The sequence below is a fragment of the Manacus vitellinus genome, unplaced genomic scaffold (genome assembly GCF_001715985.3).
Source record: "Manacus vitellinus isolate BGI_N305 unplaced genomic scaffold, ASM171598v3 scaffold_1_pilon, whole genome shotgun sequence".
In the NCBI taxonomy this organism is placed as follows: domain Eukaryota; kingdom Metazoa; phylum Chordata; class Aves; order Passeriformes; family Pipridae; genus Manacus; species Manacus vitellinus.
This window is the reverse complement of record NW_021939396.1, coordinates 12,677,601-12,703,263: the sequence shown is the minus strand read 5'-3', so window position 1 is coordinate 12,703,263 and position 25,663 is coordinate 12,677,601. Positions and strand designations below refer to the sequence as shown.

The following is a 25,663-nucleotide window of genomic DNA, read 5'->3' as shown; positions in this document are numbered from 1 at the left end:
TATATTTCTATACTGCTGAGGTTGATAAAGCCTTTCAAACATCCAGCAAGAACTATCTATAACCATTAGAGTCCTAGAAGCTCTGTTTACTAAACACATAAGCAAGGAGATTTTGGAGAATTTTGTCCTTAATTTGTATTTTTTTCCAGTTATTTTCAGGCATATCAAGATCTAGTAATTGTTTATATCTTACTCAGAGGAACAACAACTGGTGAAGACTGTGTTTACAGGCTCAAGTAGTCATTGAAGGGTGTCAAAACCAAAAATGAGGTTTTACAAAATAGCCCTAGGATTACTTTCCTACCTACACTTTGCAAATCATGTGTTACTGCTCTTCCTTTTCCATTTTCTCTAAGCTTTGCCACTGCAATTGATGTATACGGTATGACAGACTGAAATATCTCAAATGATCATGACCTCTGATACCAGGAGAACTTAAACCATCCCAAAGTGGAGAAATAGTCTAATTTTTTTTCTTTCAGATGTTCCCAGATTTATTCAGTACAGTAAGGTACAGAAGAGGAAAGTTCTCCTTAATACGCAGTTTGGGTTAGAAAGGATGCCATCAGACTCTCAAAACTGATGGCTGAATCAGCAGGATGTATTAACTTAGAGTCCAACCACAGGATCTGGGACTCTATACATTATTAAAATTGTTTTTTTATGAACACTATTTCAGGATGTTATCTGTATTCCTTATAGTCTGATGACACTTAACTACTAACAGCTGAAGAATAAGCAAATGAATTACAAATTTTGAAGGAAGTTACTTGGACTCCAAATAGGCAACGCATGACACAAAGATTACCTGACCAGTGCTCATCTCAAAGAACAGAATCTTTCAAGATATTCTTTTGCGTCTCAGAGTTTTCTTGTAAAACATTCATGTCCCTCGAAATGTTTGCTTTATGTCTTTTATGTCTGGACAATGCTGTTTTTCTCTCTTGCCTACAGACCTTTCTTTAAGCCTGATTCAATGAGAATTAACATGCACAATAGGCACTTTGCCTCATTAAATCTCCATCAGCAATGAAGCTGCTTGAAAATTTTTCAGTGAAAATGGTTTGATAAATACTGATTTGCCAAAAATCAAGCTTTTCATGCTAGCATATCAATTTTGATGGATTGCCTGCTAAGGGAGGTTTTCTAGCTCCAGGACAGTGTTTCTGGTCCAACATACAGTAAGACCTAACTGATTAGCATACAGCCTTGTAATAAGGGAATATAACCTTAAGGCTCTAGTGCAAACATTGGTTTGAATTAGGCAGAGAAATAATCTGAATCTGGAGCTCCTACATTTTAAGTGTCTCCGTTACCAAGTTTTTAGATACATTAAACTTAATTTCTCACTGCGTGTTCAGGAGGTTTCTGACTGTCATGGAGGGGGGAAGTAGGGTCTTGATTTATTTTCTAATGTGGAATGAGAACATTTGTAAATGATCACAGCACTATTAGAAAAATGTTCCCTGCTTAGTCCCAGACAGTGACTGAAGTGGCTAAACAAATGGTTTCCTCTCTCACTTACACTTACCCCTCTTTATCCCTGATAAATAACAAAGAAGTCACTGTAAGTCTCTCAGTACTGTGTAACAGATAGCATCATTCATGTCAGTTTGGCAACAGTTCCCAAAATGCCTCCTCCAAAGCTAAGTACACTAGCTTCCCACTCCTACGCTCTCTATTCTTGCTCTTACATTGACCTTCTGCTCACAAAATGGAAAGTGAAGAAAAAGATAAATAAAACAGATTTACAGTGTACAAGTCAGAGGCACAGTGCCCAACGCAAATCACAGAGGAACAAGTTTTTCCTGGTATGACTCTACTCAACTATAATCCTGTCTTTCTCTTTCCTCCCCCTCTAGTTGTGCGTACCCATTATCAAGGCCACATTTGAGGGGGTTAGTTAGATGACATTCCTTAGGACAGAGACCACTATTTATTTCTGAAGTACTGTATACATTTTAACAAAAAAGAAAAGTGTTTTGAAAAGGCGGACAGTCTGTGACCAGTCTAGAAAGAAAGAGGGAGAGGAGTGTCTTGATGCCTCTTGGGACTTAGGCCAACATTTTATCCCAGATGAAAGCCTGAAATTGAAGCCTTCCTTCAACCTTTACAGAAAGGTATTCGCTTTTACATCAGTACTGCTACTTATTCTGTCTGCCCAAAGGTTGAAACATTGTAGGACTAGGGAATTAATACTCTCTTAAATAATGAGGAAAACCTCTGATAAGCTATTATCATAGGGAATATGGTTTTTGCCTAGAATGGAGAGCAAACATGCTCTCATACACTACACAGTTCAAAACCATAGTTTGGTTTTTAGAGTAGCTATGTCCTTCACTGTGGGAGAAACCAGAAGTTAACAAAATTACTGGAAATACTACAAATACTCATCTCCCCTTTCTTTTCTGCCAGGCTATGTCAGTCTTCTGTCCCTGGTTACTGTGCTCTCCTTAAGAGAAAGCTAGAGTTTTTTCTAGGAAGGGAGTGCACATAGAGAGATATCTGTCACAGCTCCTTTCAAAAGGAAGGATGCACACTACTTGTTCCTCCATCCAAGAGGCCTCCTCCACCTATTTTCAAAGTCTCAGCAGCGAACTGAAAACCTCGTAGCTGCCTCATGCAGATTTGAACAAGTTGCAGCTTCCTGGACAACCCAAACATAATATTCTCTTGGGACATATGCTACACCACTGTCCCAATAGATGGCCTTTCCCACTGCATGGAAAAAGCATTATGGGAGGAGGTGCTGCAGTCATTCAAGCTCATCTTGTTCTGTGTCTTCAGTTCTGAAGTGTGCCCTTTCTGTACTGTGTCTACCAACGTAATCTGGGCTTGGAGCAAGCATTGTGAAGTTATCTGTAAGCATAAAACCATCACTTGTGGGTTTGGGGCTAAAATACCCATTGATCACATAAACTTTTCATTTGCCACTCTGGGGACTGTGGGTACACGGCACCCAAAGGGTGTGAAATGGCACCAGTGATTTCCACCCACAGAGAACTGGCAGCTCGTCCGTGGTCACTAACAGTCCCCTTGGAGGAAAGCTTTTGTGGAAAAGTGTTATATGGAGTTTGCATTACTTTCAGACCACAACCTGCCAAAAGTATCCTATAACTAATTAGTACACACTTGGATACCGTACCAAAGTCTTTTGTCTCTTTTCACTTTTGTCTCTTTTGTCCCTTTTCACTTACTCAAGTGAAAAGCTGAGCATAAAAAAAATCAGTGCTGAAAGGAAAAAATATTACAAAAGAGATATTCCCAAATGTTGAAGAAATTTTCCACAGCAAATGTAGCTAAATGTCTCACAGATAAGAGATAAATTGGAATAAACAGCTGTCAGTGTTAAATAAATATCCTGGATAATGTGCAGGACAGAAATAACTACAGCATCGTCAAACTTCTTTCTTCACTTTATTTAGCTGTTCTTGCATATAGCTCCCAATCTTTCCACTGCTCCAGTTAGTGAAGCATTTATTTTTGAGTCAGCTGCATTTCTTAAGACAGTAACAACGAAAGGCATTTCCTGAGAAGTTGCAAGGATGAGCAGCAAGAAAGAACAACAGCTAAGAAAATATGGGACCCTTGTAGTGCTTTTTATATTCCACGTTCAGATTTTTGGTTTTGATGTTGACAATCGACCTACAACAGATGTCTGCTCAACACACACAATTTTACCTGGACCAAAAGGTGAGGAATTATCAGGTTGCTAATGCGGAGACCAGTACTGACAAAGGCTGATTTTTTAAAAATTAGAGACATGGAGGGTTTGTGGCATGGGCTGGGCAGGAAAGATGTGAATTATTGTGGACTGTACAAACATCTAGGAAAGTGGAACTGTAATGGGGGGAAATGATGAAGCAAAGATAGTTAAATTTGCTTTTCTTCAGTTTCAGGAACAGTGTCACATATTTTCATATAAGTTAGAGGTGTCCTTTTGCATCTTTCTCCAGCCATGTAAATCTTCTCTTAACTTTTTGAGTTCATCACGCAACTAGTACAGCTGCAAACTGAGGAACTTGTCTAAAAGTAGAACCTATTGTGAACTGCTAATTGTCTGCTTTGCACTTACAGATAGAGGTATGCAATATTTAAAATGACCGAACCGTCTTTATTCCCAAATGTTTACTTGTAAACACATCTCTGCTGCACTCATCAGACCTGATCCAGTAGCTCTTGTTGAATTAAACAGGACCTTAGCTACAGATTTCAAGAACTGGATCAGCCCGGGCATATACAGGTCTTTTATTTTCAAAACACTTTGGAAATACGAGAAATCAAATTTTCTGCCTTAACTAGGTTTTTCTGTAACACAATTAATGTTGTTGGAATTGCCTGGAGGGTATCTTAGCAAAAAATTCAGGTTCGTGACATACAAATCTATCTTGTACTAACAGATCTAAAATATATATTCCACACCATGGCTACTGCAGTTCAAACTATTGCTTTCTTTTCAGTAATTCATTGTATTTTTCTATGGGCTACAGACTGAGAGAAAAAAAAAGTACAACTGATGTAAATTTAAAGCAGAAAAAAGATTATCAAATCAAGAGCACTGCTATAGACTCATTTGTTTTTATGATGGATTATTCAAATGCATGTTGCTTAAAGGACCATTTTTAATCAGCAAGTTAATTTCTTTATGATTACAATCCAAGCTTAAACTTTTGCTGCCACAGCATAAATGCAGAGAGATTTAATGATCCCCAAGGGAGCTAGTGGGAGTTGGTTTATTTAGTATCTAAATAATGGCAGGCTGGAGAACAAAGTTTGACAGGACTGTGTTTAACAAGTCACAAGGCTAATGAGGTGGTCTCATGAAAACACAGAGTAGCTGGAACTCCGGCTGGTTTCTGTGGTCTAGCTTGTATAGGGAGCATTTGAAGGTTAGGTATTATGGTTCTTTGTAAGTGTGGTACTGAGAAAGTCAGAATTTAGTCATTAGCAGTCCTACTGCCTCCTGGCTGACACCAAGACACAAGATGAGACAACTAACGTATTGGCATAGCCCGCACTACCACTTTAGATTACTATGCCCAAGATCCATGACTGATAGAAGGAATATCAAATAAATCACCTCCAAATTACTGGCTCTCATCCACTGCAGGTCATTAAATACTATTTTGCAGACTATGTGATATAATTCTGTAGAGTAATTTCAGTTCCTACCAGAGCTGAGCTCATCCAGGACAGTTACAAGCAGCTCTCAGTGGTAGTTTTAACTACCAGTCATCTGGGCAACTGAAGACCAAGCAGGCTGAGTGTATTAACTATCCTATTACTCCTCAGGCACCCCTTGTAGTCAAGTATGAAACATGCTGACCTAATATGGCAGAAGAAAGTCTGTCCTGCTGCCAGTTTTCCTCTATTCATCTTATGTCTATGAACTCAGAGCACATGATCCAAGCTTATGACCACAGCCACAGGCAGCAGTTTGCTGCTTAAACTCTAACCTCAGTAGTGCACAAGCCTCTGAGTTTTGCTGCTGTAGGTTTTATTTCCTGTGCTACATTTGTTGTGTCCCTTTGTCCACCGTTCTCACAAAAATGGGGTTTGACCCACCTGGCACAAGTTTCACCCCCTCACCTCCCTCTGCTCAGCATCCCAGCTATGGTAAAACATAGTGGTGCTCCCACAAGACAGAGGTGCTGAGGTCACTCAGTATATTGGCCAGCTTCTTCTACCACCACAGACCAGATTCCCGTTGTGACAACTTCCTCCTTCCATGAAAACATGGAAGTGTCTAATGGTCCAAAGCAACCAGAATTCAAAGGAATTAAAAGATATTCAGTAGTTGTTAAAACTTCCTACACTGTTCCACCTCACCTATCCCAGTGCAAGGTACAAATTGTCCTGTAGGCTAGACCCAGCCTGTGTGCTATGAGTGGGATGGCTCCTGGTTCTATGCAACAGCAATACTGCCATTTCCATCACACAGCCCAGAGAAGAGTAGAAAGCTGAGGGAGAAGTGAGTTTGTTTGAAGAGGCTCAGAATTTATAATCCTTTATTGCTTGCACTGTTGGGGGCTGCATTTCTCACTTCATCATCTAGGCATTCACAGTTGCTACAGGAGCAAGCTCCCAACCTCTCCACATGCTCACCCTGAAAACTACCTGTTTAAGAAGGGTCATTAGTGTTGTGAAATTAGGCCACTTTGTCCACATGTAAGCCACATGTAACTCATCCAAGTTACTTTGTGCAAGGCATATTCTTCCCCTTCAAAAATATACTATTTGGTATGCTCATAACTGAGATGTCCCAAGAGTAGTATGACATGAGTGACGGGATGTAAAAAAAAAAGGGTAATTCCAGGTTAATTATCAGGAAAGCCTTCAAACCACTTATGACACTCGCACCAGCTCCCACAAAGCATGAGGCAAAACGAGAGGCCATCGTGTATAACACTGAGCTAGAAAATACTCTCGAAGACTGCAGTCTCCCAGCAACAAAAGGAATGTACTAATGTCCTGTCAGCCTTTGCACTTTGTATAGCAATGACAGAAGTGGGTCCGAGTTAAACTGCTCAGTGTGACAAACCATCAGGGGTTTCAGCCTGACCTCTGGTGGTTCATGCGATGATCACCAGGCGCCTGCAGTCCACGCCATCCATCTGCTGCTTTCCATCATTGGTGCAAGAAAATTAAAACTGAAGTCTGTTTGCAAAGAATTATGCAAAGAAATTTGCTAAATTGGCACTCCCTAAAAATAGGAAATTAAAAAAAAAAAAAAGAAGAAGAAGAGACAGGCAAAGGCTGGCAATTTTCTCCCAGTTTCCTTTTCTAGGCAACTCTCAGATTTCTTCTCAAAAAGAGGGGATTATTTTCAATGAAAATAGCCCCACTGCAATGGCTGTCTAGTGCTGTCTTTCTGAAAATGCTTTTGAGATACACAACAATCTGGCTTACATGGCAGTGTGAGGCATTTTCTAGGGTTCTTATTGAAATACCCAAGGAACAAAACAAACAAACAAAAAGTACAGATTTTCAGTGTTTCTAACTAGTGATTTTTGGTGTTTGATCTGAATCTGAGGTGTTAGGAACACCTTGCTCCTAGCTGGGTTGTTGTGGCACAGGAACTGGGCTGAAAATTTACACTAGGTAATGCTGATCCACAGCTGAGCAACTGGGGCAATAAAGGCCAAGTTCTGTACTTCAATCACTTCTTGGGTCCAAAGAGAACAAGATCAAGCACAAACAAAACCATGAATTTTCCAGGTTAGCCAGATGTTTGGCCTAGCAAAACTAGTCACGGCCCTATTGCTTGCTTTCTACCCTTCCAAGCTTGGAAGCAGGCTGGCTGTTCCTGCTGCTGAGAAAGGATCTGGGACTGTGGGGAGGCAACAACTAACACAGTTAGAGCAATGGCACCAGTTGTTGGTCCATGCCCTGGCAGCATCAGGAAAACCAGGCTCTGCTCCCCTGGGCTCTGTCCTTTCTTCCAGCTTGCTCTTGCCTAGAGACTGCAAGCTCAGTTCTGTCTAACCAGCAAAGGAAACAGACAAGATGAGATTTGACCTGTTCTGAGTAAATCAATAAGCAAGAACATGAGGGTAAAAATAAGCAGAGAACCCAAAGCTTTGACTCCTAAACTCCCATTAAAAACATGAGCAGGGGGAGAAGATGACTGGGGTGGGGGCTGGCTCTGTGGAAGCTCATTTCACATGGATTCATGGGAGCTCAGCACTTCAGAAGGCTGGCTCTAGATCTTACTGTCTGTCCCAGGTCCCAGCTCATTTCCTTTGAAATCCAGACACAGAAACTTTGAAGGTCTTGAATCAGATCCAGGTTGAGAAACTGAAATGAGATGAAATCTGAAGAGTACTGGGAGTTTTCCATAGCAATTTAGATGTTTCCTTATCATTATTTCTGACAAGAGATGCTTATAAACTCTTTGACATTGGCTGTTGCCTCAAAATAGCATTTACTGTGGTCTCCAGTATAGCTGTCCATCTCTCAACTTTAATTGTGCTTATGCAATTTCACTCCTGGAAAATCTCAAACTCTCTCAGAAACCAGATATACTCTTATGCACATTTCCTTCCGAAAATATAAAATGCTTTACCACATCCTATAAGCCGTTCAAAACTATAGCTAAACTTCCCTCTTAGTGCCTCAAGTTTGATCTGAAGAGCCCTTTAATTTCAACACATAATTATTTTCTTCATGGCTTTTAAAATTCCTCATTTTAGTGTACATTAAATTTCTGACATTTATCAGCCTGAGCTACAAAGGATGTATGTGGGGGCTTAAATACATAAATTCAAAAGATAGTGGGTCTGTATTTCTTACCAATGGCAGTCTGATTCCTCCCCGAAGCCAAAATAATTCATGAGTCTCTGAGACCATGCCAGAATGGCAGGAAAAAAGGCTGGGAAAATTAAATTAAGCAGATCAGGTAAAAGGAGAATCAGGGATAATTTAAATTATTTCTGTGTTATTAAAGAAATAATGTATGTTCCACTCATGCACAAAAGCCCCCAGTTTCAAATAATATAAGTCAGCAGAGGTTCACTGAGCCTCCTGAAGGCTTAGGTATGACTCATGCAATGCAATAGGAGTGGAGGGTATTCCTACTGAAGTCAATGGATATTTACAAGTAGAAAAGCAAGCAGAGAATTCAGTTTTTCTTGAAGATTCTATTTCACAAGGGAGGAGATTCTGCTGTCTAGTTTGGATCTGGGTGAAAAAAGACAACACGTCTAAGAATGGAGGAATATGTGGGAGCCCTGTATGTTCCTGCAGGACACCTGGGAGAGTGGCCATGGGTGCAGTTTCCCACTGCACTCAACTTTCAGGCTTTCTACCAAAAAGGGAAGCCAAACATTATCTCCTTCTTACACTTTGACCACGTGGCCCCACCTTCACCTTGTGCTGGGTCAGCTATTTACTCACCATACTTTTCACTGGGCTGATTCAGCTCACTCACTAAAAATGTGTATTTGCCTTACCGGTATTCCTCAGTTAAGGGAGTTGAATTCCTTCAACACAGGGTCAAAAGAGTGCTCAACATCAGGCAGAGGGGAGGGAGGTGTGCAGGACAGTGCTGGGAGCTGAAGTGAGGAGGAAGGACAGGGAAGATGACATCATGTCAGATAGGCAGATGACATCAAGAAATCCTGTCCTCACTAGACATGTATAGTGTGAAAGCAAGAATGCACACTGCTATGGAAATTTGCTAAGGATCTAAAAGACGCTGAAAGTGAAATTAGAGGAAATCTTGAGTCTCTCCACTGACGTAACTGTGACGCGCTCATACATTGGAAATACAAACTGGGACGTGTTTGCTTATTTTTTAAGGTCTGTGACTCCCTCTGGTGACAAACTCTTTCAGGAGCTATTGCGCATGCGAAAGTGCTGCAAAGGTTCTCCCTGCTCAGGGTCAGTCGGCACCCCAGGCTGCAGAGCTAATCCTGTGGCTATCTGCAAGGTTCTTCCAGGAGGGCAAGGCGCTCAGTTGTTCCTGCAGGGTTCTCAAGGCTTCAGAATTATGCACATCTCCTTATCCCTTTAGTTTAACACCCAAGACAGGCAGAAATCACCTCCACTCTTCACACTCTCTCTCTGGAGATGGGGGAGGTCTGTCCCTCTGGTGCCTCTGGTGGGACTAAGAGCATGAAACGTTGCTCAGCAGAACTGTGTCACACATAGTCAGATGGTAAAACCACATAACAAATTCCATACAAAACCTTTGTGATGGGACATTGGCTATGCCCAGCAATGCTAAATGTATGCAAGGCAAGCTGTGCAAAGCACCCATGTGGTATACTAATCGAGTTAACCATCCTTCCCCCCTCATAGCAGATTAGTCATGGCCCAGGGCTTCTCAAGGACTTTTTGACTGGTAGTGGGCTTTTTTTCATTTCAGAGTATCTGATGTAGGAGGACAACTGCGCTGTAGCCCAGCATAAGTGGTGTTTCATTTGGAAGGGTGGGCATGCCCTGGAGTGTGGAGGAAGATATAGCTGCCAAAGGGAGGATGAGAGAGCATTAACATTTCTGTAGTGGTTTTGCTCAGAAGACAGGAACTGGAGCTGACCTGAGGCCGTGGCTTGCCAGCACACCTAAGTGTCCCTGCATGGACCCAGGGAGTCTGAGTAGAGCTCCAAGAGAACAGGCTATGTGCTGAGAGAGATACACATGCATAAGCCCAGATAGGAGTCTCCTCCTGGTGTTAGCCCTTAGGCAGCCTGCAGATGTGCTCTCACCCTGATGCAGGGCTGCCTCTGTTGATAAACGCGGGCTCTGTAACCTCTGGGAATCACAGCCTGGTTCTCCAAAAAACAGGGTCAGCCCTTGATCACAAGATTTGGAGAGTCATTAGATATATGTGAACAATATATATGAACCAGAAAACATCCTCAGTTCATGAATACAAACGAAATAAATTGCCTACAAAAGATTCAGCAGGGAAATCTAAGTCACTTGAAGGTCAGTAAAATCTTACTACTTAAATTCTCACCAAATGTAACCTCTCAACACTGTGTTCTTTAGTGAAAGTCCTAAAAAGACTGAGCCCCTTCCAACTGTCTAAAAATCCTGCTGGTGATTAGACCTTTAGCATTTTCCTGAACTTGTTTATAGGAGAAAGAAGGTCTGTTGTTCCCTCTCAATTATAATTAAAATTTTCTAATGGCTGCAAAAATCACTTTCTATTTATGGCTTCTGCTTTTCTTTTGTCTTGCACAGTCCCAAGATGGAAGAGTCGAGTAATGTACTGCTTCAGGTGTTCATTTCAGTAATCTGGTATTTTAAATCTGTAACACAGAAGAAACAAATCAACTTGAGGGAATACTAACAAGGTTGAGAAATGGTCTTACTTCAGTTACTGATTTCAAGTGCTTCTTCACCCATGCTTCAAATGCCAATGCAGTGCATTATCTGACATCCCTGCAACCACAGTTTTAAAGTGACAATCTGCTAATTAGATTAAAATTTAACCAGACACTGCCACGAGTGTAAAGCAGCACAAAGGAGAGGTGATACTCTAGGTATAGATTACAAGCATATGAGGTCAAGGGTCAGAAAAATCACATTGCACAAAGCACAGTAGTACAGAATTCAAAAATCCAGCCCAGAGTACTAGCAGGACAGATTTTTTTTTTCTGGATAATCAAAAAACAAAAAAAAAAAGGGGGCTAATACAATGGGATGGCTTGTCCACGTGAAGCCCCAGAGGAAAGGGAGGAATAGTTATTATAAATTAGAAAGGAAGTCAACTCAACCTCTGCCCAGAACAGTCAGCCCCCCTCCTACTTGGTTGCAAATCATAGCGAGACCACAAGAGGGGAGCACAACACAAGAGTTCAAGTTTCGTGCCAAAATTTGAGATCACTGCACACAACACCAGCTAAAGGAGGACACAAAACATTTTAAAACCATATTAGCAAGCACTGGACTTAATCCAGTCTTAAATTAACAATTAGATGGTACCACTAACTAATACTGGTTTGTGTCTACCCTTGTTTTGTAATGGCCTACCTACTCTCAGATACATGGGGAGAAAAGCAGGATTACTCTCCTTTACAGACAAATTATTTTTCTTCCCATTTTTCTGGATAGGGAAACTAATACAGAATGTGGTAGGCTGCTTTATGCCAAGGTGATAGATATTACTTCCCTCTCCCTTAGGCTTTTGGATGGTTTAAGCAAAAATTTAGACTATACAAGGTATAAACAATAAAAGTTGAGGCCCTTCCATAACCTCTCAAAATCTCAGAACAAACTTTCCAAAATCTATCATTCCTTTCACCTGTTGGCTCTCAGTCTGATGGTCCATACAGGACAACCTTCATCTGTAGCAGTCCCATGTGTGAAAAGCTTACTCCAGTGTCTCTCAGAAAAAGTCACTCTAGCTTTCAATGGCTTGAAATGTTGAAACTGAGATAGGAATAAAACATCTTTGGAAAGGAATCACAGCTTCTCTGCTTTTATATTGGCTTTCTTTTTTGGGCTCTATTTCTAGGATTAACTGTCTAAGCAAGGTTTCTTTAAAAAGAAAAAAAAATGAAAAGGCATCTTGCACAGAGGTCTTTCTTCTGCAGCAAACAAGAGTCCTTCTGGAGATTTTAACCCCACAGAGCAGCCTGCAGGCCACAGGGAATGTAACTAACCAGCCTGAAAGATGATGAGGACTGCCAGGGTGACAAGCAATGGTTTGAAAGGTCAGCAGGAATTGGTTTGCTCTAAAGAAACTCCAAAGAAACAAAGCTTCTATACCAGACCCAGAATTACAACCTATCTTACATAAAGCAATTAATTGCACAGGGAAAGGTTGGACCTGAAAAGCCTCCCACAATTCTCTCTTGTCAGAGAACATAGTCCATTTGTTAAATATCCCCACATTGTATTTATAGTCAAGATTCATCCAGCTTTTCCAGCCTTTGAATCATGCCCTGCTTCCTTTCTATTATCACACAATTTCCCCCCTGTATGGGTTTCATGACCATATTGGCTCTTAACCTCCTCCCAGAATTTCATTTCACAAGCTCTTTGTCAGACTCTGGGAACCTTTTCTGAATTTCTGAGCTACTGAGAAGTGACTTTTACACTTTTCTCAAGGGTTTCATAGATGGATTTGGAAAGGACAATATCTTGTCCACTGAAGTCAACAACAAAATTAAACTGTACATTCTCTAGCTCTGCTGTTTGATGACCAGTAGAATCATAGAATGGCTTGGGTTGAAAGGGACCTTAAAGATGATCTAGTTCCAATCACTGCTGTAGGCAAGGACACCTTTTACTAGGCCAGGTTGCTCGGAGCTCCAACCCGGACTTAAACACTGCCAGGTATGGAGCATCTACAGCTTCTCTGGGAAACCTGATCCAGTGCCTCACCACACTCACAGTACAGAATTTCTTCCTCATACCTACTCTAAACCTACTCTCCTTCAGTTTAAATTCATTTCCCCTTGTCCTGTCACTACATGCTCTTGTAAATAGTCTCCTCCATCTTTCTTCCTTCAGGTACTGGCAGGCAGCAATTAGGTCACTCAGAGCCTTCTCTTTCTCTGGCTGAACAAACAAAATTCTCTCAACATTTCCTCGTAGGAGAGGTGCTCCATCCCTCTGATTATCTTGGTGGCCCTCCTCTGACTTGATCCACAGGTCCATGTCCTTCTTGTGCTGGGGACCCCAGAGCTGGAGGCAGTACCCAAGGTGGGGTCTCACCAGAGCAAAGTAGAGGGGCACAATCACATCCCTCACCCTGCTGGTCATGCTGCCTTGGATGCACCCCAGGACACAGTTGGCTTTCTGGGCTGCAAGTGCACATTGCCAGCTCATATCCAGCCTCTCATTGACCAGCACCCCCAAGTCCTTCTCAGCAGGATTGGAAGCCAGTAAAAGCAGGCTGATCCTTCCATCAGCTTCAGGCTCAGACCCACAGCTTCAGCTGGATATTTAAAGAGCTTGGCTTTTGGAAATATATACTAAGTTTTTCAGTATTTTTAAGACCCAGTGAAAATAGAGATGTTTAAAATTTCTATTGCTGCCTGCTTATAGCCTTTTCTCTTCCTATTTTGTCCTGTGGCAGCTGGTGTTAAAAACAAAGTGCCTGAGTAAGCCAGCCCACACATACATCATGTTTCCTCCTTGTCTAGCCCTCTAGAAACTGCTTCCTCCCTCCAACACAGACTGAAGTTCAGCCCTTTATCTTTCTCAGCTTGGACCACTGACCTTTTACCCCAAATGGCATCCTGATCAACAGACTGAATCTGCTCTCCACAAAAAAGTCCCAACATTGAAGGGTTTTTTGGCATAAAGGGACAGACTCAGCTCGGTCCATGCAACTGGCATGGAAAGGTGCCAGACATCTAAAATTACATTTTATATGCTGCAACTAATATGCAGCACTTCTCATCTGGCACCACTCCACAGAACAGCCTCATGGCACACTACCTATGACTACAGAAGTAGAGGAAGATAAATAAGGAATGAGTGGGCAGTATTTCTCAGGAAAAAAAATGAGACCAATGTAATGATCAGTCTTAAAGCAACCACGGGAAGGTAGTTTCTCCTCACCACATAAAAAAACCACTGAGCTCTTTGCCACAGGATATTTATTATAAGGGACAAAAGTATACATGGATTTAAAAGGCTATTTGGTGGAGGGAAGAATCACTAGTTCATAAGAGGTCTGGATGCAGTGTTTGGCTCAGGTGAGCCTTTAAACCACTGCTTGTGAGAGTCTGGAAATGGCTGCCTGGGTCATAGTCACCCTCAGTAGACACAGTTCCCTAAACACCTCCTGTCAGGGCTTGGAGGCACCATCCTCAGTGAGACAGGTTATTGGTCTTGTCACATACTGCTGTTCTGTCCTCATTTCTCATTTTGCTGACATCCAGGCAGACTTCCCTCCCCTGGTTCTCCATACACTGAACTGCAGCCTCTTCTTCCCTTACGGGCTGCAGGCACAGACACAACTGGCTGCCAGTAACAGGTGAGATCCTGGCTGAGCCAAGAGACTGTGGCACTGCTTCCCACTGCATGGCAAGGCTTACTGCCAACAAGGGTAGGGAACAGGGGGAGAGGCTTGGAAGACTGCCTGTATTCAGTGCTGCTGTTTGGTGCAGGTGAGTTGTGTCCCCTGCCTGCACCTCCTGGGAGAGGGCAGGGGGGAAAACCGAGAGTTTTCTCGGGAGTTTTCTTGGGATTTGGCTCAAAACTAAGAAGTAAAAAATAAGAAAATCAACTTTAGTTGTGCCTCAAATTTCCTGCATAGTGCAAAGAAACATTGCATGCTACCTATGGAAGGAGATAACATTTCTTTCCAACTAATTGCTGCCTTGCACCTTTGGACTGTAAGCTGCACAGTGAGAGACTGTCTGTTACAACAGTAAAAATGTTTGTATGGTACTACACAGGAACCTGTGTAAGAGGGTCTTGATCTCATTTGGAGAAATCTCTGCACTACTGTAATAAATGCAATGATTTTGCCTCTTACAGATACCCTGTGTGTGATTTTTCAAAATAAAGCATTGGAGTAACTGCAAAACAAATTTGTTATATCAACATACAAATGTTATCTGTCAAAAACTGAAGGCAAGAATTCTGCCATATTAAGTGCCAAGGTCTATGTTAAGAAATATTTCAACATATTTACATTCCTCCCATTTTGAAAGCATCTGCATATCTTGAACACAGAGTCACTAGGAAGAGAATCACTAGGAACAATTAATAAACACCTACTGCCTCCCCTGGTAGTATGTCTGTGTGTTCACAAGTTTCCCAACAGAGAAAGATTGGCTTATTTATCTGTTTTACAGCTAATAAGGCTTAACGTGTGGGAGTAGAAATTGGTGTTGTTGAATTCCCATATTGTAACAGCCTCTCAGAAAGGGAAAGTTAATAGCTTTTCCTAATGATGGTCAGATTCATCATCTCTTCTCTGGAAATTTATCCCATGGCTACTGTGCCTTCAGTGTGAAATAGAAAGAAATTAATAGGAAAAAAACCCTGTGAACTTTACTTTCTGAGCATGTATAGTTGTACTTACTGCACTGAGAGAAATGTACCATGTTGTTTTATTTTCTGTTTTTTTGGAAGGGGATGAAGGTGAAAAAGGAGACAGAGGAGAAGCAGGCAAACAAGGAAAGGTTGGACCAAAAGGACCAAAAGGTATTTATAACATTTTGTTGGTTATTACTGATATATGAATATCATTATGTACAACTGTAATGGTGCATATGATTGCTGATGTTTAATGCTTTTCATTCCTGTTGAACCAGTGGATTTCACAATCCTGTCAAACATTAATCAGAGAACCTAACAATACTAAGAGAGCTTGGAGCAATTCCTACCGATACTTAAGACAACCATATATGGCTGTTATGAGTGTGATTCAGAAGACCCACATCATATGTATAATCAGAAAGATTACTGATCCTTACTCAAATGATTCTTTAGTTGAAACTGAATTTTGAAAGTTATTTCCTAGTAATACATCAGGATGCTCAATAACATTGGGTCTCAGTTGTCTGTATTCTGCAGAAGAGCAAACAAAGCCATTGAAAACAGAAGTTCCTCTAATCAAGCAGCATCTGAGCTGAGAACAAAGAGTCACAGATGTTTCAGAACTTGGCTCAATTAAACATATTCCATATCCACAGTGTGACCTGTGGAGGGCATTTGGAGGCACCAAATGTGATGGTGTCAGCCTTGTTTGCATTCTGCAATTCAAAACCTTAATTTATCTTTAGAGTTTGATGATAATGTGTATCCATGGTCTTTCTTCCTTGATAGTGGTGTAAGACTAATTGGGAAAGTTTTTACTTTTATAGAACCTTTAAAATCACCCTGTTATTATTGCTATAATAAAAAACTTTTTCCATTTTAAATGCATTCTTATGATTTTGATTCTTACCTTAAAATGAACATCAGGTAAGATACAAGGGAGTCAGCTAACCAACCATTTACAAAGCATCTTACTGATGTTAAATTCAGTGTGCAAGCTGAGATTCCCTAGATTGGCCTGTCATCATTAGACAGCTATTTTAGAACTTGAACTACTAATCAATTAAAAACTACATCCGTTATTTTGGTGCTCTGAAGACAGGGAAAGCACATACAGCAAAACTAGCTCTTGCAATTCTGCTTCGAGAAGGATTCCCAGCAAAGCTGCAAGGACTTTACCTCAAGAAAGAAGGGAAGACTTTTGTCTGAGGTGGAGAAAAATGAAAACAAATAAAGCTGCTCTCAGCCTGGTTTGACTGTGAAGTAAGATCAATATTTGAATATTCACTAGCAGTTTTAGTTTGCATTTTCTGTAAGAAAATATGATATTTCTGGGCATTGAACAGGCAGTTCTATTAAGGTGCCTTGCAACGTCCCACTGTCATATCCTACAGCAGCAGACATCTGTGCTGTACTCCTCCAAACATCCTCAGGGCTGCGCTCATTCTGACTTTGCCACACATGCAGACTAGCCACACTCAGGAAAAATAGCAGCAGTAGATACCTAAACAGTGCCTTGGAAAAGAAATTACAGAAACCATCCATACTCATTTCCTTTTCATTTCTTCTCTTAGGAAACGAAGGACCAGTGGGGGATGCTGGTGACCAGGGAATGCTTGGGAAAATTGGCCCAATTGGTGGCAAGGGTAAGCTCTGGTCTGGGAGTTTTCTTGTTTTTTTTCCCTTAAGGTAAAAATGTGTTTTGTGAGAGTTCCAGAGATGGAGTAATATCAGATAATGGCTGTGACCAATGCTCTCCAAATAAAGTTATGCATAAAAATCGGTGATGAGAGCTAATGGAGATATTCTTGTTTTATTCCCCATGTGCGCTATATCTGTCTTATTTGGATAAAACAATTTGGTTTATGAGTTAAAAAACCAACTCTTTTCGATGGATCTAGTTGAAGGTGTCTTGGCTCATTGCAGGAGGGTTGGACTAGATGATCTCTAAAGGTCCTCTCCAACCCAAATTATTCCACAATTCTACGGTAAAAGAGGAAAGGAAAAATCTAGCCCTTGTGAGGCAAATCCTCTGCATGTTCTAAAAAAGAAAGACAAATTTATGTCTCTCATTTGGACACAAAGGCCTAAGTTAATGTTCTGCTGCTGTTCAGGATGCCACACCTGGTCACCTGCACTGTTCTGGGTCACGTGCACAGGACAGCTTGGTAAGGAAGGGATTTAGGAGTTTTAAGAAGATACTCATGTAAGCAGGGACAACAACTACTTGCAAATCAAGGTAGACTCCAAGTCTGCCTGGACAATAATTTCATGAAATTATGCTCTATTTATCTTAAGAAGAACCTCGGGCATTTCTTTCTGGTATTTCTAAAGAGTTACTTAAGAAGGAATATCAATTCTGCCACAAGGAGACCTGCCTTGAAAGCTGATCAGGAACTCCACCATCCCCAGGGGAACTCTGTGGTCTCTAACCAACGCATCAAGCCAGGTATGCTGGTGAATGGGAACAATCTCTCCAGGGAGCTTCTCAAACCAGTGTTTTCAGTAGGCCTTTGGTGGCCTCTAGCCAGCGTCAGTATCAGAGAAGAAAAGAATTTTGTCTGAGGGACTAATTTTAAATGAAGTATCTCACAAATTGCTTTTCTTTATCTGAAAATAAACCAATGATCTGAGCCTTTAAACCAAGCTCTCTCAATCTGAATGCACAATTTTCCTCTTACAGTTTTTCTCATTTTCTTTATTTGCAGAAGCAAAGGTCATTAAGTCACTGTTTAAATCTACAATTAAACATTTTAGTTTTTAATGAAGTAACTCTGAAATTCCAGCTTGCAAGTATGCATGTCAAGCAATGCTAATTAAAATGACAGCCAACATGTAAATTCTCTTAAAAAACACAACCATATAAAGTAAAAAGTTCATCAAAACATGGCTATCAATAAAGCAGAGCAAGCAGTATTTTTTCACTTCTAAAGGTTTAATTCACAAAAGAAGAGCTGACATGAATTCCAGATAAAGTCCAGCTGCTCCTGATCCAAATTACAGCTGAGATCTTTTAAAAAGCTAGTCACCTCCACTTATATACTAGCAGAGCATTGTAAATCATTTTTATGATTACAAAAGAGGAAAGCAGTTGGATGAAAATAATTCACATTTCCATAAACTGCAACTGAAATTAAATGCTGCTCCTTACTGACCTCCCTCTGTGCAGGTGCAGGTGCCAACTGCTGCCCACACACACAATCTGTGGCACACATGAATCCAGTGGCTTAGTGCACATGGTGCCTCAGCCCATCATGGAGCTACTAAACCCAGGGAAGGGCTCTGTCCTGTAGCCCGTGAGAGAACCCAGATCTCACCTCTCCAAGATTTCTGGAGTGCTTTCAGCCTCTCAGGATCGTTTTGCAGTTTATATTTACAGTAAGTAGTACCAGGAACCAGCAGAACACAAGATGCCTGTGTTATCAGCAAGTTAGCTATTAAAGGGTTCTCATTTCCATACACCAGAATTAATCATGGTTTGTTTAACTTGGCATGTCTTCCAGCACAGTACATCAGAGCTTCCTATCAGAAGCACGCTGTTAATATACTATTAAACAGGTTTTCGAATACACTCCCCTGACATGTGCACTGTCTGAGATCTGAGAATATATTCTCCTCTTTATTCAGGTGACAAAGGAGCCAAGGGCTTATCAGGGGTTCCTGGAAAAAAAGGAAAAGCAGGTATGCTATGCATCCTTCTCTGCAGAATGGTCAAGTCTGCTGGATTTTTGATTTCAGGACTGGTTTGCCTGGAGTTTCGGGAAATTTTGAGGTCCACGGGAAAACATGAGAATAAACAGGAGGAGACTGAAAATGTTTTGTTGAGCAAAATGAAGACTAGGATAGGACATGACTGATGCCTACAAATACACCAACATACACAAAATAAGAAGAGTCACCCAAATTAATGGGCAATGTTTGTTATCACAAAAACTAACACATAGACAGGACAGCAGTTTACATTTATACTGGATTCTAGAAGAAAGTTACTAACATAGTTCACTAACATACCCACACTGATATGGGTCAAAAGAAGATGGCAAACTCTTCTATCCACATTTTTAAAAGCAGGGATTCTTAAGCCAGTTAGCAAGGGATTATACAGAGCCAAAATATTTAGCGCTTTGATCAGCAGAAGTACAGCCAGTGGGTCAAGGTGAGACTGGCTGTCCACACGTAAAGCCTGGGTCTTCAGAAGCTTTGGAAGTGGGCTATGGGTGACTCTCCATGCACACACACAAATGCTTCTAAACAGATAAATCCTCTACCCTTTGTATTGCATTAGGCACGGTCTGTGACTGTGGAAGATACCGCAGATTTGTTGGACAACTGAATATAAATGTTGCTCGTCTTAATACATCCATCAAGTTTGTAAAGAATGGTAAGGATCTTTATGTATTTGATGGGTTTTAATTGGCTTCAATAGCAGTTATCATTGCTATTCTTCTACCATTGCTTCTCTACGGCAGAAGCCACAGATGACCCAGAGACAGGGTCCTGCTGTGCCAGGCACTCTAAAAACCTACAAAAGAGAGACAGTCTTATACCTATAAGAATGTAAGGACCAGATGACTAAAGGCAAAAACAATAAAGAATTATCTACAGCACAACAGAATGAATAATGAAAAGCACAAGGCACAGCTTGCTAATCACCTCTGCACTGTCAGTCTGCTTAGGCTCAGTGTCCAGTCAGGCAATGTAAGGAAAAAGTTTGTGTCAATGTACTCCAAAGAGGCAGGAAAAGCAATAGGAACCTCTTGATCTTTCTTCTGCCCAAGAAGGCTGCAAACATTGTATTCCTAGTGCTCCCTTCAGTGGAAGCATCATTTTTCTGTAACAGGGAGCCAACGCTCAAAGATATGGGTTATAAGAAGCCACATTTGCAGGCAGTGCTGTCAGGTGGACAATGCAAACTGCCCCACTGAAAGGAAAGCAGAGAGTTTCCTGGCATATCAGAGATTTTGAGACAGCTCCACCACTGCTTCCAGGACTAGGGCTGCATCAGTAAATTAAAAGCATTTGAGACTGTTCTCTGTCACTGCAGGCATCCAGCACAGAACTCATCTGTATTATAAATCCCACAAAACTGAATGACATATTATCAAGGAGTATCTCTCTACTAACTCCTAAACTGTGCGTGGGATAACTCCTGAATTGTTTGGGAGAGTGTTAAATGTCCCAGGCCAAACACTGCTCAGGACCATGCCAGCAATCCATCAGCAGAGACTACCAACTTCCAGCTGCCCAGGCACGCTCCTTGTCACTGCTTAATTCACGAGGTTATACACTGGTTGAGAGGTCTGCCTTTTAAAGCTGCTGAGCAGCCACAATTTTCTTCCTAGTCAATGCCACATAGTGCTACAGCAGCTCTGAGTATCAGGCTGTATTTAAAATGTCTTATTTTAGCAGTCACATTCATTTTCCTCTTTATGGAAAGGGCCTGAAAAGCTATCTATATTCCTATGTTTCTATCCCTGGGCACTCTTTCACAATTTATATTCAAACACGTACAATGGAGGTGATTCAGAGTTAGACATTGCTATTTGACCATTTAGCATGCCTTAATTTGGCTAGTATTAGATATCTATGAAGTAAAACTTATGTGTCACAGGAGACACACCAACTAGGACTGAATAGTTCTTGTCCTAATGTGTGCAAGGTGCTTGTCAGTCCCATTAGTTGCATCACTCTCTGATCATGTCTTCATTGTTCATCACAAATTCAGTGCTGGGAATACTTTTCCTCTTTCCCTTTTATCAATTCTAATCTAAAAATCATCTCGCTGTCATGTTGGAATAGAAGCACCTTCAGCACCTGTTGACATGCCATTAAGCAATTTTTCTTCTCCTTTAAAGTAATAGCAGGTATCAGGGAGACAGATGAGAAATTCTATTACATCGTGAAAGAAGAGAAGAATTACAGAGAAGCCTTGATCCACTGCAGGGACAGAGGAGGAACACTGGCCATGCCTAAAGATGAGGCAACCAATGCCCTGATTGCCGACTACATCTCCAGCAGTGGTCTCTTCCGAGCCTTCATTGGGCTGAATGACATGGAAAAAGAAGGACAGTTTGTGTATGCAGACAACAGCCCACTGCAGAACTACAGTAACTGGAAGCAAGGGGAGCCTCATGACCCAGCTGGCCATGAGGACTGTGTGGAAATGCTCAGCACAGGAGAGTGGAACGACTCTGAGTGCCAAGTCACCATCTACTTTGTATGTGAATTCCTCAAAAAGAGGAAATAAAGGTGCCAGAGAATGTGCCTGGCACCTGCTGTGTATACAATAACCCATCCTCATTCATCTGCTGTAGAGAGAGCAAACCAGGGATAGCAAACTAGGGATAGGACCGAATCCAGCCTTCACGTCACCGGGTTAAACAAGAGTAGCTAAGGTTTAGTCATCAGTGACGATAAAGTCAGCAAAGATTTGCAGAGGGCATCCAGCCAGTTGTGAATTTTTGTTTCATTTATATATGCATTTTAGAGTGGGCATTTCTTTGTGTAATTTAGGGGTAAATTTAGAGCATGTAGAGGTGAATATAATTTCACCAATGCCAGAAATAGTAAGCTCATTGGTATATTAATCACTGATGTGATTTGCAAAGTCCACAAAGTGGAAAAAAAGTGAAAGAGTATGATTTTCACTAATCTCTGACCTGTGCAGGAAGTCCCAGCAACCTCCCTGGTGACTTCAGAGCTGGGAGAAGAGATTTACAGCTTCTCTTGAAAAAATCCTTCTTTTGTTAGAATCATAGAGTAATCTGAGTTGGAAGGGATCTCTGGAGGTAATCTGGTTGAATCATCCATGAAAAGCATGGCCAACTTCAAACTTAGAAGTTGGAATATTCCCTTAATTTGGCTGTGCAATTATATTGCCTGATATGCATTTATCTGGACTTCTGCGAAGCCTTTGACATGGATGCCCACAACATCTTTCTCTTTAAATTGGAGCGAGATGGATTCTCTGGGTGGACTATTAAATGAATAAAGAATTGGTTGGACTGTGACATCCAGATGTCAGTGGATGATGGCTTGAGTCCTGATGGTCATCAATGACAAATGTTCTGTGTGTCCCTCAGGAATCCGTTTTGGAACCAGTGTTATTTCATAGCTTCATTAATCACATGGACAAAAGGATTGAGTGCACCCTCAGCAAATTTGCAGATAACACTGAGCTGAGCGGTACAGTCGACAGACCTGACGGATAGGGTGCCATCCAGAGGGACCTGGACAAGCTCAAGAAGTGGGCCCATTGGAATCTTATGAGGTTTAACAAGAGCAGCTACAAGATGCTGCACCTGGGTCAGGGCAACCTCTGGTATTAAAAACAGGCTGGGGATGAACAGACTGAGAGCAGCTCTGCTGAGAAGGACTTGGGGGTGCTGATGGATGAGAGGCTGGACATGAGCAAGCAAGGTGCACTCACAGCCCAGAAAGCCAATTATGTCCTGGGCTGCACCCAAAGCAGCGTGGGCAGCAGGGCAAGGGAGAGGATTCTGCCCCACTACTCCACTCTTGTGAGGCCGCATCTGCAGTGCTGCATCCAGCTCTAGAGTCCCCAGCATAAGAGGGACATAGACCTGTTGGAGTGAGTCCAGAGGAGGGCCACCAAGATATCAGAGGGATGGAGCACCTCTCCTGTGAGGAAAGGTTGAGAAAATTGGGTTTGTTCAGCCTGAAAAAGAGAAGGTTATGGGTGACCTAATTGTGGCCTTCTAGTACCTGAAATGGGAGCCTACAAGACAGTTGGAGAAAGACTTTTTGCAAGGGCATGAAGTGACAGGATAAGGGGGAATGAGTTTAAACTGAAGGAGAGTAGGTTTATATTAGATATCAGGAAGAAATTCTGTGTGATATCAGGAAGAACCACTGTAAGGGTGGTGAGGCACCAGATCAGATTGCCAGAGAAGTTGTGGATGCCTCACCCCTGGAAGTATTCAAGGCCAGGTTGTATGGAGCTCTGAGCAATTTGGTCTAGTGCAAGGTGTCCCTGCCTATGGCATGGTGGTTGGAACAAAATCTTTAAGGTCACTTCCAACCCAAGCCATTCTATGATTTTACAAAGGAGGGGTCTTGCTTATTTCTGCTTCCAACTCTATCTTTTATCAGGCTGGTCTGAGTTGTGAGGAATTAATGGTACTTCTGCATACAAGCCTGCACAGCTTGTAGGAAACCTGAGAATAGGTGGAGAAGTTCTAGTCTCTGAAGTCTCCCAAAATCTATGAAAGACAAAGAAAAATAAATCTAATACAAAGAGAACTGCGCAAAGGAAGCAAAACCATTCCTGTAGGCTGTAAACAGCCCCATGTAGTATAAGCTATACCTTGTGCATTGCTGGTTTAACAAGAGATTCTAGAAACATATTAACTCCCTAACTCAGAAGGCAGTGACATGTGATGTCTAATGCTAAAATCACCCATGCCTTTGCAACACAGCTATGCAACAGGCTTTATCCCCCAAGAATTCAGGTGTTGTTGAGCAACTTAGTCATGCACTTCAGAGGGACTCCCCAAAAATGATAAGCAGTGAACATGAAGGCTCTGCCGTCCGTGCCTGGCTGCTCACATCCGTGCATCAGAATGCCCACAATGGATCACAGCTTCATGTCTTTGAGAATATTAACAGACCTTTTTTCTTCAGATACAGCAACCACTTTGCCTTCAGAAGTGAGCCTGTTCTTAATCATGGTTCACGTTTCCTCACAGCAGGAGATGTCAAGAGACATCTCAGGGCCATTGCCATGAAATTTTCCTTTCCCACTTGACACTAAAAATTAAGGAATGATAGCTGGAAGCTAAGGAGAATGCTAGACATTAAGCACCATACAGTGACGTACCCTGCAGGTCACTCTGAGCATCAGCTGCACACAGTCCTCCTCTGAGTGTATGAAGAGGTGGACATGTCATCAGCTGGTAATGCAGAGGATCAGCTCCAAGTCTCCTACTACTTTACACAGCACTGCAAAGGCAAACAGACAGTAGCCAAATTTCCTCAACCTCACCCTCAACAGAAAAATCCTCCAAACCATTTAGCTGGCCGTTAGTTTGACTCCAGGTTCAGCTCTGAGCAATGACCAATGCAGGAAGATCCCAGAAGTGGTTCTGTGACTCAGAACCACTCCTGTAGTCCACTTTCTCTGACACTTGTTCCTCCAGTGAACCTGTTACCAGCAGTAAAATATCTGTGTTGCTACACGCCATCCAGAAAACTATTCAGATCCATGAATGAAGGGGTGGGACCACATTTGTTTTCACTGCTCCCCTACTGTGCCATGAGAGTATTTGGGCAAACAGGTTCACTTACCGCAACACAACTCAACATGAATTGTTCTTTCTCTGGGAATTGATATTCCCCAAAATTAAGCAGCATTACACTTTTTAGGATCTATACTAATAAACTCATTAAGCTAAACATTTTTGGTTTAGAATCATTCATGGGTAATGATAGAGTTAATGACTAATTCGAGGCCAAGTTTCTTGACTAAAAGTAATACCTTTTAGAAGTTCAAGGCCAGGGCTGCTGGCCTCACTCACAGCAGATCAGTTCCTACCAGTCATGCAGAAGTGTCACAGTAACATCCCTGTGAGTAGGCCCAATCATTTCTCTTCATCTCATCTTCTGACCCAAAAAGCCACCAAAACATGCTTGCCAAACTGGGGCCATATTTTGAAACCCTCTAGCCATACTGAGACCACTGAGTGACAAAATTTAGAGACGTCCTTAATGCTACAACCATCAGGAACTGGATATTTTCCTGTTCTTTAGGAGGAAACTCAGAGTTCATAGAAGGTGAGGAGCATTACTTTGCTGCAGGATCAAGTTCTGCCTCATATTAGACCAGGTACACTCCTACACATTCAAAATTGGGGAATACATGTCTAAATTGAAACTCTAGGGGTTTTTCAGGTGACCATGAGTTATGAGTAATCCTGAAGCATGCTCCACATACAGGAAGGAGTGACTGTCACAACCTCTGGCTGCATGGCTGAGGGAAGTGAGTGAGGACCTTGTGTCAGGTTTGTACAATGGAAAGGCTGGAACTACACTCATCCTCTCCTACCACACCAGCTTCATCCTTTCTTAAACAGAAAAAAAATAAACAAAACCAATCCTTTTACACACTATGTAGTAATATAACACTGGGCAAGGCTAGGCCAGTTAAAACAAGCAGGCTTGAGGTTGCAGTTCCTTTGCTGACTACAGAAGA

At 41.7% G+C, this 25,663-nt stretch overlaps 1 protein-coding gene across 1 annotated transcript; it reads left to right on the top strand.

Moving 5' to 3' along the window:
* The first annotated feature begins 3,249 nt into the window (after positions 1-3,249).
* On the top strand, positions 3,250-25,441 carry COLEC10 (collectin subfamily member 10). The gene is made up of 6 exons (XM_008929231.2): positions 3,250-3,693; positions 15,547-15,618; positions 17,028-17,099; positions 19,081-19,134; positions 19,739-19,834; positions 21,309-25,441. Exons 1-6 carry the CDS (start codon positions 3,546-3,548, stop codon positions 21,698-21,700), a joined length of 834 nt encoding a protein of 277 aa, XP_008927479.1. The 5' UTR covers positions 3,250-3,545; the 3' UTR covers positions 21,701-25,441.
* Positions 25,442-25,663: the final 222 nt, after the last annotated feature.

Bases quoted from the DNA above. Each gene is read 5' to 3' on its own strand.
- COLEC10 (XM_008929231.2), top strand. From the start codon at position 3,546: ATGAGCAGCAAGAAAGAACAACAGCTAAGAAAATATGGGACCCTTGTA. The intron at 3,694-15,546 runs GTGAGGAATTAT...TTTTTTTGGAAG, and splicing joins AATTTTACCTGGACCAAAAG to GGGATGAAGGTGAAAAAGGA. The intron at 19,135-19,738 runs GTATGCTATGCA...GTATTGCATTAG, and splicing joins TGGAAAAAAAGGAAAAGCAG to GCACGGTCTGTGACTGTGGA.